The sequence below is a fragment of the Hemiscyllium ocellatum genome, chromosome 15 (genome assembly GCF_020745735.1).
Source record: "Hemiscyllium ocellatum isolate sHemOce1 chromosome 15, sHemOce1.pat.X.cur, whole genome shotgun sequence".
NCBI classification, from domain to species: domain Eukaryota; kingdom Metazoa; phylum Chordata; class Chondrichthyes; order Orectolobiformes; family Hemiscylliidae; genus Hemiscyllium; species Hemiscyllium ocellatum.
Window position 1 is genome coordinate 55,397,663 of NC_083415.1, and position 14,123 is coordinate 55,411,785.

Genomic DNA, 14,123 nt, shown 5'->3' on the forward strand with positions numbered 1-14,123 from the left:
TACTCTACAGCCTTCTGGACTCAATATCAAGTTCAACTATTTCAGGGCTTGAGGCACCTTCTCCCGTGTCCTTACCCCAATCCCCACACACCAGGCCTTGTCATCACATGGGCGACTACCACAGACAACCCATTGTCAGCCACTAATGGTTCCCTTTAGCTGCTATTCATTGCCCCCAGACAGATCTTTAGCCAGTCCTTTATTCAACTGATTTTCTCTCTCTTTGGACTCTATCTCAATCTGTCATTTACTCCTCCACCCTCCCCCCCCAACCCCATCTTCTGCATTAATGCCAACCTCTTCCCAGCTATCATCAGTTTCTGAATAAGGATGGCTGAACCTGAAACATTAACTCTGCATTCTCTCCACAGATGCTGCCAGACCTGTTGAGTTTTCCCAGCAACCCCAGTTTTGTAATAACACACCTCTGAAGTAGATGGGGCTCGTACCCAGGCCTTTAGGACCAAAGGTCGGAATACTACTATGGCACCAAGAGACCCTTAATACTAGAACGCAGACATTATACTGTTTAGAAAAGGCCTTGCATACCTCTGCAGTAGGTCAGATTTGAACCTGTGCAGGAAAACACCCAGTGGATTTTCCCTGATCCATTCTTTAACCGGCCAACCATGTCTACAGGATAAAATTAAGAAGGACAAGCTGTGAGGATTGAGTGATAATTTTGTGAGAGTAGTTTAACAGCATCTGCTTCTATGCTTCAAATGCTTTGTCATCCATGTAATTAATTCTGACTAACAATATCGATCTACTTGTTGGTGCATTTATGATTTGAGTTTGTTTGTCTCGTCAGCATTTTTCCTCAGTCGGACGAGTTGAATTTTGGTTCCTGGTTCGTGTTTGCCCTACCCCTCTCTTTGATATTCCTCGTACTGGCGTGGCTCTGGATCACATTCCTGTATGGAGGCCTCAGGCTAAGGTACAAGGTGGGATCGTGGATATAAAACAAAAGATGCTGCAATGTTTTATACCTGCTGCGTATAACAAAATCTTAAATATGGCAGTCACAGGAAATTTCTCACCTCCCTTTATAAAACAAAGTTACCATTGTTACAGACAACGACAGAGCTGCTCTCTCATGAGAGAGAGGTGACTGTTGGTGAGTTTAACCTGAGGGTCACGATGCCTCAGACAGGAGGAGAGTTTGAGAAGGTTGAACCTTCATGGTTAACTCAGCTGGTGAGGGATTTATACTCATGCTGTTATTGCCACTCTGCATTGCAAATCATCCATTGATCCATGTTTAAATAAAGGAAATGTTCCCCTCTCCCAAACGACTAAATTCTACCATCTAGAAGATTCTCATATTTAAGTACACTCTCTTTCAGACATTATCAGTAATCACTTAGATGTGCTTGTATATTCATTTGTATTCAAGGCAATATAATATGACAATCAACCATGTTAGACTAATTTATTTCACAAGTCCAAGGTAGAGCTCATGACAAAAGCAACAAAACAAAGCTGTGTTTATATGGCATCTTTTAACTGAAATTCTCCATGACGGCTATCTTTACAGCCTCAGTTAAGTTGACAGTAGACCTATTTTGGAGTCTCCGTGGATTTTGGAGATGAAAGTTAGTTTGGCAATTGAATCATAGTTTACAGTTGCATCCAAAGTTTTTTTTTGAAGGGATGACGATGCTAGTTTTGAATGGAGAAATATCTAGGAAGACAGAAACATTTAACTAGCACAGGGTACTGGATGAGAAACTGGATGTTTAGCACACCTTAGGAATGGCGGAAAACTGGACAACAATAAGCAAATTGAGAGCATTGTGTGGACGAAGAGAAATTGTAAAAGATTGCAGGTTCAAGGCTCAGAGATAGGGGAAACTGAAGGCAAATTCTGGTGAGTGGGAAAAGGGGGGAATAATAGTAGAGGCAGTGAAACAAATGGTCTGAGACATCATGTGTTCCACGTGGTCCTCTCATTACCAGAGGTGGAAGGGATAGGGGAGAGGAGTTTAAGAAGATGGTTGGTTATGGAGAAAATCAGGGTGTTGCCTTTTATCTTCAGGATGATCCTGCAGCAGTGGGCAGTTTTGATAGAAGAGGATGAGATTTTATAGAGATTGCTGTGCTTAGTCAGAGCACGGGTGGTTCAATGGTTAGCACTGCTCCCTCACAGTTCCAGGGACCTGGGTTCAAGTCCAGCCTCAGGTGACTGTCTGTGTGGAGTTTGCACATTCTCTGTGTGGGTTCCCTCCCACAGTCCAAAGATATGCAGGTTAGGTGAATTGGCCATGTTAAATTGCTATAGTGTACAGGCTAGGTGGATTAGCCATGGAAAATACAGTGTTATATGGATGGGTCTGCGTGGAATGCTCCACCTGGAGGGTCAGTGTGGGCTGAATAGCTTCCATACTGTGGGGACTCTATGAGTGCAGAAAAGTTAAATTAGCTGAACACCATTGAAGCTTATGTAACGTGTACTGATTTAGCTTTATATTGCTAAACAAGTAATTCGGGGAGATCATTGACATAATGATAATGCCACTTAACCAGCAACACAGAGGCCCAGGGTAATACTTTCAGGGAATGGACGTGAATTGTTATGAAGTTGTAGGTGTGTATTGTACCTTTACGAGAGAGTGAAAGCTGGCAAGGATTAAACAAGCACGGATTGTGCTGAATAATTAAAAAATGTAACATTTGGCTGTGAAACAAATAGCTAGAACTGGATTGCTATATTACACAACAAAGTCAAATTTGGCCAATCAGTTTAAATTATGCCCCAAGATACCAAAATCCAATCGAATTTGAGTTTTAATGTTTTGACGATATCAGACGAGTGAGACGATCTGATGTTTTGGGGGACAAAAATCAGACATTTTGAACAGTTAATCAGAGTGGCAAAGAGCACCCACAAATACAGATGGCCTGCAGAATCACTCTCTGAAAGCTACCTGTCCATGTGAAATCTGTGAAGCAGAAGACCAAAGAAAAGACCCAGGAAAATCTACAGAGGAAACTACAAAGGGAAGACTGAAAGTTGACTGGTTTTGAAATTTGAGTTTCTAGTTAAACTTAATTGCGGGTTTTTTAACCAGATCGGTATATTGTTGTAGAATGGGAGGTAGATAGATCAATCAGACAAAGGAGGATTATAGTGTAGTTAGTTGGTGTTTAATGTTTTTTGAGTTAAAGAATAAATTGTTAAAATTTTCTTTAAATAGTGGGATTTGATAGTTCCTTGTCACTCATACCTTTACGGATTATGAGACATTGTGAGCTTTTCTGTGTGCCCGAGTTAAATTAGCAGAAGGGTTTACCCTGTGTCATAACAGGGCGGCACGGTGGCACAGTGGTTAGCACCCGGGTTCAATTCCCGCCTCAGGTGACTGACTGTGTGGAGTTTGCACAGTCTCCCCGTGTTTGTGTGGGTTTCCTCCGGGTGCTCCAGTTTCCTCCCACTGTCCAAAAATGTGCAGGTTAGGTGAATTGGCCATGCTAAATTGCCCGTAGTGTTAGGTGAAGGGGTAAACGTATGGGAATGGGGCTGGGTGAGTTGCGCTTTGGTGGGTCGGTGTGGACTTGTTGGGCTGAAGGGCCTGTTTCCACACTGTAACTAATCTAAACAGAATCCATTGAAGCAGGTAGAATATAAGATCAATGAATTAAATGTGGAATTGAAAGCTGATCTCAGTAATGATAGCCATGAAACTACCATAAAAGCCCAACTGGTTCACTAATGTTCTTCAAGGAAGAAAATCTATCATCCTTACCTGGTTCGGCCTACAGACTCACAGCAATGTGATTGACCCTCAACTGTCCTCTGGGCAAATAGTGTTGGGCAATAAGTCATGGGTTAGCCACCAATGCATTCATTCTATGAAATAATCAAGAAAAATAAAGTAAAATTAATCAAAATACTTGTTTTGAGTGAAGGCAGCAGTTGCTGAAGAGCACTGACTGAACATTAGGGATAAAAAAAGGAACTTGCTAGAACTTTCAGCACGTCTGAAAGCACATTGAGGTACAGCCAATTAGGTGCTTTTAAGGTGCAGTCATAATCAGTTTGTATACGGGAAGCTCCCAGGAACAGGAATAATTGAGTAGTCAAAATAGTCCAGGACAGTAGCAATAACATCCTTGATTTTTCTATCAGGTATCACCATGAGGTCTTCCTTTTCTCACCTGAGAGGGAAACAGAGCCTTAATTCGACATCACTAACGACAGTGCAGCACCTCCCCATTACGCATCTGGAATTTTGAGTATATCTTAAAGTGGACACGAACCTGCTGAGAGACAAACGTGGTCCCAACCAAGCCTCTCGTGGGCATGGTGGTGGTGCCCATACCTCAGAGCCAGGAGTCCAATCTGCTCCAGAGGTGTGTGATAACATCTCCAGTACAAGTTGATTAGGGAAACAAAAACTACCAACCAAGCCATGGATTAAGGATTCCTTTTCTTCATTTTTTTTGTCTACTTTTTAATAGTGGAACTATTAATGCCCTATCAGCACTTCCTTCAGACTGAGATTAGAATCATAGATGGTTAGTAGGTTTGGGGTTACTTGATTTTGTTATGTTTTGTTTGTAATCTCACTTTTAATTTTTCATCCTTTAGGTCACTGATAAAGAGGAAAAGTACGGAATCAGAAATCAAGGCAAAAGCTGTAATCCATTCAGAATTTGCACAGCTCGGTCCAATGACGTGTGTATATACTGCAGTGAATGTGCTTCAGCATTAGCTGCAGTTCTGTGTGGTAATAAAGGCAATAAAGTCAGCTCACGAGTATTAAATTTGGCTGCCCCTATTTAGGTTGGAACTGTGTAGATATTTTCTAATTGGCCCGTTCAGAGATGTCATCATACACCTCTGGAGAGGGTAGACATCAAACCCAGATTTTCTGGTTCTGAGATAGGGGCCCTACCACTGCACCAAAAGAACCTTTCATCAATCAGTTGGCCTGTATTGTGGTGGTGGACAGCGTAACTTGGGACTTAATCAGTGCACTTTGAGCCACAAATTCCAAAAATTAGAGAAACAAAATTTGTCTGTTTGTTCCATACTTCTCGTGACCATTTCCATACTCCAAAGCAGAGTTAACGTTTCAGGTCCAGTGGCCCTTCTGCAGAACGTTAACTCTGGTTTCTCTCCACAGATGCTGCCAGACCTGCTGAGATTTTCCAGCAATTTCTGTTTTTGTTGCAGCACGCCTTGTTCATTTTCCAACATCAGGCAACCTGGTCACGTGGGATGGCTAACCTAGTGCCAAATTAAGAGGAGTATTTAGCTGCTACTTCCTTGGAAGTGGGGAGCATACAAATTAGGAGCAGGATCAGGCTATTCTGCCCCTCAAAACCACCCCACTATTCCACAAGATCATGGCTGATCTGATTATGATCACCACACCGGTCAAGCTTAAGGCTTCAGTCTTTTTAAAAGATTGGGAGAAAGTAAGGACTGCAGATGCTGCATAGTCAGAGTCAAAAAGTGATGCTGGAGAAGCACAGCAGGTCTGGCAACTTCTGAGGAGCAGTCTTTGAAAGACTGGGATAATGAACTGATATACATAGACTGTTCACATTTTCCTGATCCTTAGACCCTCTGAAAATAAATTGGAAGTAGATTAATTGGCAAAATCTGTTTCCCTGCTGCACAACTCTATGGCTACATGACTTGCATGACAAGTGCTAAAACACACATACCAAGATCTTTCCGAATGGTTTGCAGTCGCTTGGTTAATCCTAGCCAGGGAACTGAAAAGGTGTTACAATGTGTCCTGGATTTGGAGAGGGGTATCTTGGTTCCTTGATTGTGATCATTCCTTTTGTAAACAGTAAGATTAAAGAATGGGAAATGCATGGATAGAGCTACTCACAAAGTTCCATTGTGTTTTACGGTCAGTTAAGTACAATTAAGGTTTTAGTCAATGCTGCAAAGCAGGAACCTGAAAGTCAATTTGCATACTGAAAGGTCAACAAACAAAGATAACCAGAAACTCCTCTAGATGTTGTGGCTCTACCTTCATGTCAAGTCAAAATCTGATTGTGCTCAGATAAATATTTCACAGGATAATAGAAAGGTTACAGTGCAGAACGTGGCCATTCAGCCCAACTGTGTCTGCTGGCTGAAGAAACTAGTCACCCATTCTCATCCCACTTTCCAGCAAGTCTGTAGCCTCACAGGTGGCAATCCAAGTTCCTTCTAAATGAGGCGAGGTCTTTGTCCTCACACACCAACTGGGCCGTGAGATCCCACATCCCACCAACCACCTTCTGGGTGTCAGAAATTTCCTCATGCCCCCATCTAATCGTTCTAACATTCACCTGAAAGCTAAGTCTCTAATTGATCTCTTCGTTCGGAGAAACAGGTCTGCCCTATCTATTCCGTCCCAGGCACACACGTCAGATGAGTTCATTCTGTCTAATCCTTCATCTGTAGGTGAGCCTCAAGTAACTTTCTGAGGGGACCTCTAGTGCTGAAGCAAGCAGAGATTTTCCTCACCCTGCCTCCACTTTTCCCACAAATATCACTCCTGCTGCTGACGCCATCAAGGAGCAGTTGTCTGGGCACTTCTCATTTTCAAAAAGTGGTCATCGGTTAGCCAGGCGGTGATTGCTGACAGGCTGTTCAACAACAGGCAAACCAAGATTCAGTCTGATCTCCCCAGTAGCCATATCCCATTGAACTTCCTACAAGCAGCGCAGAGACAGAGCCTTCGGTCCAACCTGTCTGTGCTGACAGTGGCTCAGTGGTTAGCACTGCCAACTCACAGTGCCAGGGACCTCGCTTCATTTCCAGCCTGTGTCAGTGTGGAGTTCGCACATTCTTCACTTGTCTGCATTGGTCTCCTTCCACAATCCAAAGAAAGATGTGCAGGCTGGATGGATTGGCCATGCTAAGTTGTCCTGTAGTAACCAGGGATGTGCAGGCTAGGTAGAATAGTTATGGGGAATGCTGGATTGCAGGGATAGGGGAGGTGGGATGCCCTTCGAAGTATTGGTGTGGATTTGGTGGGCTGAATGGCCTTTCTCCACACAAAGGATCTTATGATTCTAAGACCAAATATTTCAATCTGACCTAAAGCTTCCTATTCACATAACCAGCCCTCCAGATGGCTTTTAAATGTTATAATTGTACTAGCCTCCACTACCTCATCAGGCAACTCGATCCATACATGCTGCACCCTCTACATGAAAACATTGCCCCTTAGGTCCCTTTTAAACCTTGCCCCTCTCACCTTAAACCTATGCCCTCTTGTTTGGACTCCCCCACCCACCCTAGGAAAAAGACCTTGTCTATTTATCCTATCCATGTCCATCATGATTTTATATTTTTTCTTTTTTTTCTTTTTTTTCTTTTCCCACACTACCGCCTAACTACGGTAGTGCTTATATCATGATTTTATAAACCTCTACAAAGTCAACCCTCATTGGTTGACTCACAAGCAGGAGACCAGGTCAAATCACTCCTCTCTCATGAGAGGCAGCGCACTCAAGTGGGTAACATGGTGGCTCAGTGGTTAGCACAGTTGCTTCATAGTGCTAGAGCCTCAGGTTCAATTCCAGCCCTGAGTGACTGTCTGTGTGGAATTTGCACATTCTCCCTGGGTCTGTCTGGGTTTCCTCTGGGTGCTCCAGTTTCCTCCCACAGTCCACAGATGTGCTGGTTTGATGGATGGGCCGTGCTAAATTGCCCTGTAATGTGCAGGTTAGGTTAGTTAGCCATGGCAAACTCACAGTTACAGGAATAGGTTCTGGCTGGGAAGCATTTCGAAGGGTCAGTGCAGACTCAATGGGCCAAATGGCCTTTTGCTGCATTCTAGGGATTCTCTGATGTTGCAGGCCTGAAACAAACAAAAAACAAAATTGCTGGAGAGAGTTGGCAAGTCTTGCAGCATCTGGGCAGAGAAAGCAGAGTTAATATTATGGGTCCTCAGAACTGTTTGGAACTAGGGTCCCTGGATTCGAAATGTTAACTCTGATCTCTCTTCTTGGATTCTGTCAGACCTGCTGAGGTTCTCCAGCAATGTCTGTTACCTGGAATTGTTGCTGGATCCTCTTGTTAAACCATTTGTTGTCTTTTTGTGTTTTCTGCTGGGCCGTGGTACCTTCCTTGCTGATACACCACTTACTGCTTCAAATTATCTTCACAGCTTCGCTGAGGGAGCTGTGAGTGGTTTCTTCACCGCATTTGTGATTCTCCTCTTAACAAGACATCCCAAATTCATCCCAGGATGGGCGAAACTCTTTAAACCCAAGTAAGCAATGTGCTCCCTTAGTTAAAGGAGCTACATAAATATAAGTTGTTGTTGTTGTTCTGAAAGGCAAACAGGGGTTGGTTAACTGATGCTCCCCAAGTACCATCCCCTGTTCCCAGATCCTTTTTATCTGAATATATTGACGGTCCTCTAAAGTGCTTTTCTTAAGTGATTTTCCAACAACCATTCAGACCTCTCCCATTATCCCGCCAGCCTCTACTTTGATGATATTGTTTGATGAGAAATGTTTTGACCTGTGTATTGTAAAACATCTCATGGTCCATGACAACGTAACCACAGGAAACCAAGTTAAAACAATGAATTGTGATTTGTTGGGGAGCATCAGTTAACCAACAACAGCTGGCATTCAGTTGGTAAAGGTGGTCTGCGACTGACTTACCTCAGCTCCTTGATGAAGCAGCAGAGGTTTGAAGGTTAAGCCTCAGATCTTATACACATGGTATTTCACAAGGCCTTTCGAGTAGCACAGTACGCAGCACCAAGGAAGCATGTTCGATTTCAGCCTCAGGCGACTTTGTGTGGAATTTGTACATTCTCCCCGTGTCTGTGTGCGTTTCCTCCGGGTGCTCTGGTTTCCTCCCACAGTTCAAATATGTGCATGTTAAGGTGGATTGGTCATGCTAAATTTCCCCAGGGATGTACAGCTTAAGGCAGATGAGCCGTGGGAAATGTGGGGTTACAGGGATAGGGTGGGACACTCTTCAGATGGTTAGTGCAGAGTCAATGGGCTGGGGATCTCAATATAGATAGGGAGATTAAAAAGGCATTCGGCATGCTTGACTCAATGGGCCAAATGGCCTGTTCCTGCACTGTAGGAATTCTGGGATCAGACGAATCCAATTATTTTTAAGATACAGGAGCATGTCATTCAAGGAATAATGGGGTAAGGTAGGTCATGGGGTAAGATAATGAGATAATAATAATGATTGGTTAGATAGGTCATTGTGGCTGGTATGTACAGGGGTCACCCCGCCAAATTAAGTGTTACTTAAAGGAGCAACAACAGACCTTCCCAGCGATCTAGGCCCAAGGTTTGGATGTGGGCCTGCTCAAATTGTTCAGTTAATCAGAGGCCAGGGATGAGACAGTGGCTGCTCATGATACAACACTGAACCAAGGGCTAGAATTGTCACTGGATCCCAAACCTCTGGTGAGCGACGACAGTGGGGCTGTGGGGAGTGGATTAAAGCTTGGAGGAGATCACAGGGGAAGGGTGTTGGCATGGCACACCCACTTCTCCACCCTTCGATTGAGGGTTCCTCCCCAGGAGCCTACCAGTGGCGGTGAGATGACACCTTTTGGTGGGCATTAGCTGTTCACTGAAGGGTCTTAATTGGTGGCAGGCAAGTAGGCCACCTATGGGCGCCCCTACCTAATGTGGATGGAGGTGGGAAGGCTGAGGGTCCCCACTCACTAACTCCCCTGGCCAATGATGACTGCAGGCCAGTCTTTCCAGTCGACAGCACATGGAGTGCTATGTACAGTTAATAATTGTTTTACTTATGCATGGGAATTAATGTGTTTGAAGCAGGTCAGAAAAGCTTAACCAGAGACTAAACCCTGCAATGAGTGGATTGCCTTATAAGGAAGAGGCAGAGAGGCCCTAGGTCTGTATTCTCTGGAGTTCAGAAAAATCAGAGGTGACTTTATTGAAACCAATAAGATCTTGCGGGATTTTGACCATGTGCATGATGAAAGGATGTTTCATCTTGTGAGAATATCCAGAATTAGAAGTCGTTGCTTCAAAATAAGGGGCTGGCCATTTAAGACAAAGATTTGTACAGTTAGTGGTAGGGCCTTGGGTGGTGTTGTAGAACAGCGGGTTCTAAGGGTTCAGGGTAAATAATTCTTTGAAGTTTGCATAACATATAGACAGGGTGATTAAAAAGGCATTTGGCATGCTTATCTCATTGCTCAGTCCTTTGAATATAGAAGTTGGAAAATCATGTTGAGGTTGTACAGGACATTGGTGAGGCCTTTTCTGTCCAGTTCTGATCGCCCACTTATAAAAAGGATATTACTAAGCTGAAGAGGGACCAGAGGAGATTTACCAGGATGTTCCTGGGTATGGAATGTCTGAGTTACAAAGAAAGGCTGGATAGGCTGGGATGTTATTCACTGGAGTGTAGGAGTTTGAGGGATGACCTTTTTAGAAGTTTACAAAGTAATGAGGGCAATATATAGGTTGAATGGTAGTTGTCATTTCCCCTTGCATTGGGGCAATACAAGACTAGAGAAACGTTTTAAGGTGAGAGGAGAGATATGAGGGGCATATTCTTTACACAGAGGGTGGTTTACATGTGGAAACAAACTTCCTGAGGAAGCAGTGGATGTAGGTCTGAAATAGGAAAGGTTGAGAGGTATATGGGGCTGGAACAGGCAGGTGGGACTAGTTTAATTTGGGATAATATTCGGCATGGATTGGTTGGACCAACAGATCTGTTTCCATGCTGTATGACTCTATGACTCGATGAGGAAATGTTATTTCTCTGAGGGTTGAGAGTCAAAAGGCAGTGGATGCAGAACATTTAAATATTTTTAAGGTAGAAGTAAATAGATTTTTCATTACCAAGGGAATGAAAAATTACTGGGGAATATAAAGTTGATAGTGCAGGAATGTAAAGTTGAGGTTATGCAGAATCAGAGTCTAATGATGACCACAAGTCCATTGTCCCTTGTCAATGTTTGGAGAAAAACACCCATCTGGTTCAATAATGTCCTTTAGGGAAAGAAACTGCCGTCCTTACCTAGTCTGAGCCTACACCTGTCTCTGGGTCCACAGCAACCTGGTTACTCGTAACTACCCTCTGAAATGACCTGGCAAGTCACTTAGTTCAAAGGTAATGTGGGGTGTCCAACGAATGCTAGTCCAGCCAGCAACGCATACATCACATGAGTGAATTTATTTTTAAATTGTGGGAAGTCTATTAAAACCTTGTAAATGACTTTTGGAAAAATCAAAGGCACGGGAAATTTTCAAGCAAGTTTTTGTTTATTTTTGTGGTGTGTTCTTTTTCTTAGATATGTCACAGATGCTGTGGTTGCAATGGGCATCATTATTCTGATGTTCATCTTTCCCTCACGGAAACCCTCATTTAAGTGGAAAACAAATCCCGAAGGTTTGTTTGTCTAGTTCTTGATGATGTGTGGCTTGTATTGATTGTACCTTCCTCATGGAGAGATTCCTCTGACTCCTACTAAACGAATCAAAAGAAGAGGCAGTTAGGCTTCTGTTTATGATTGTTTATAATGAATAATGTCATGTGCACATACAGGGAATTCCCTCTGACTGAACAGCTCACATATTGAAAGAAAAGGTAAATTGACAGAAGAAAAAGGATACAATTTTTGTCTCACTTTTCTATCAGTTTCTATTTTTTTCAAGTATTGGCAGATTTTGGCAGTAGGTAATAAAATTATAAACCATCCAGAAGGAGATCAAGTGACACGATGAGTAACGTCCGTGCCTCTGAACGAGAAGCTCTACATTCAGGGCCTACTCCAGGACAGTGTTCGTAACCGAGTCAAACAGATTGATTATCGAATAGTTAACCCACCACCAATAAATGCAAATGGCAGGCACAGAGAGTGAGAGAGATTCCTGATCAGGCAGGAGATTTCCTCACTACCTTAAAGATCCAACTTAAAGCCCATTTCCCTCTATGTTAATTGTGTTTAATTGTACAGGTGGTGGGCATTAGCTGGGCATTAATTTGAGTCAACGTTTTATAGGCACAGAGTAGAATGAGGTTAAAAACAGAACCTGTTGAAATTCATTATGTTTTGAGCACAATGACTCTTCTTCCCAGTTCTGAAGAAGCATCATATTGGACTCAATAATTGAATTTGTTTTTATTTCAGATCTCCAACATCCTTGATATTTTGCTTTCATTAAAGCTGTGGTTGTTGAGTTGGGGGGTGTATATTTGTAATGTGCAACTCTGTAAGCAAAAAGCATGTGGAATGGTCCTTCACCTTGCAAGCTAATGATGCTATATCCATACAAGTTGCTAGCCCTGTTGTTAAACTTTTATCCATCACCAATTATCTGTGAGAATATGATGTGAGTCATCTTCTTGAACAGCTACTGTCCCTAAGTTAAAACTACTTCCTCTGCGCTGTTTGAAAAGGAATTCCAGGATGCTGACTCAACAGCAATTATACATACACACAAATCACAATGTCATATAACTTAGAGGTAAACATTCAGGAGTTGATGTTCTCATGTGTCTGCTTCGCTTACCCCTATAGTTAATAAGGATCGTGATTTTAATTGCCGTCTTTCAGATGAGATGTTAAACCAAGAGCTTACCTACTTCTTAGAGTCCCTAAGTGTGGGAACTGGCCCTTCTGCCCAACCAGTCCACACTGACCCTCCGCAGACTATCCCACCCAAACCCATTACTCTACATTTACCTCTGACTAATGCACCCAACCTACACATCCCTGAACACTACGGGCAATTCAGCATAGCTAATTCACCTAATCTGAACATCTTTGGACTGTGGGAGGAAACCAGAGCACCCTAGAGGGAACCCACACAGACACAGGGAGAATGTGCAAACTCCACACAGACAGTCTCTTCCAAAGAGGAACATCATCCCAGCCTATCCCTGCATTCCCCATGCTAATGCACCTAACCTACACATTCCTGAACACTATGGGCAATTTAGCATGGCCAATTCACCTTACCTGGATTGTGGGAGGAAGCTGGAACACCCGGAGGGGAGAACATGCAAACTCCACACAGACAATCACCCGAGGCTGGAATCGAACCCAGGTCCTTGGTGCTGTGAGGCAGCAGTGCTAACCACTGAGTCACTGTGCCTCTCCTAAGTAGGTAAGTACAATCCCATGCCCAGTATTTTGAAGAACAGCAGATAACTTGGCTAATATTTATCCTTCAATACATTTCACATTGCTGTCTGTGGGAACATGTTGTGTGTAAATAGGCTCCTATGTTTCCTACATTCTAACAGTGGCTTTACTTTGTTGCCTGTAAAGGACATTGCCTGTTTCTGAAAAGTATGATGTATCAGTGATAGTATTATTTTTCTCTTTTAGTGAAAAGGTGATAAATAACTGTTAATCCACACCTGAAAGAACTAGCTCTCTATTATGGAAATTTTCATCCTCTCCTTCTGATTACCAGAGCCAGTTATTCCAAACGAGCCATTACTGACTTGGAAGAAGGTCAAGCATAACGTAGCCTGGAATGTCATCATACTGCTGGGTGGAGGATTCGCCATTGCGAAAGCATGTGAGGTAACTGTTGTTAGGTCATTGAAATTTAACACAAGGTCGCTTCCACTACTCATTGCAAGCCTTACACTCAGGTCCTTGTAAATAGGTTCATCCAGCCCCACCCCCCCAATCATTTTCTAAAGATGTTCGACCACCTTTTATATATTGTGATTGACAAGAATTTAGGAATAGGAGTAGACCATTCTGCCCATTGAGCTTCCCTGCTATTCAGTATGATCCATGCCTTTTACCTATCCCATTCCCATAATACTGCATGCGCCCGGTAATCAGAAATTTTTTAATCGCTACATTGAACTTGATCAAACATTGAGTGGTCACAGCCTTCTGTGGTAGAGAATTCCAAAGGTTCACAACCCTCATTGAAAAGATTTCTCCTCAGCTTGGACATACATGGAATATCCCCTTATTTTTAAATTGTGCCCCCCTGGTTCTAGACTCACCAACCTGGGAAACACCTGACTGGCATCTACCCCGTTTATCAGTTTAAGTATTTTGCAAGTTTCAATGAGATCACCCCTCATTCTTCAAAACTCGAGAGAATGCAGGCTCAGCTTGCTCAGTCCCTCAAGATATTACAATCCTGCCATCTGTCTGGTTAACCTTCAT

The 14,123-nt window shown here is 43.1% G+C and overlaps 1 protein-coding gene across 1 annotated transcript in view; it reads left to right on the forward strand.

Moving 5' to 3' along the window:
- The window catches only part of LOC132822843 (Na(+)/dicarboxylate cotransporter 3-like), a 57,273-nt gene that overhangs the window by 29,284 nt on the left and 13,866 nt on the right, over positions 1-14,123 (forward strand). Inside the window, exons 6-10 of the mRNA XM_060836217.1 lie at positions 812-937; positions 4,592-4,678; positions 8,127-8,231; positions 11,274-11,371; positions 13,405-13,517. Coding sequence (XP_060692200.1) covers positions 812-937; positions 4,592-4,678; positions 8,127-8,231; positions 11,274-11,371; positions 13,405-13,517 — 529 coding nt within the window. The remainder of the gene's footprint in view (positions 1-811; positions 938-4,591; positions 4,679-8,126; positions 8,232-11,273; positions 11,372-13,404; positions 13,518-14,123) is intronic.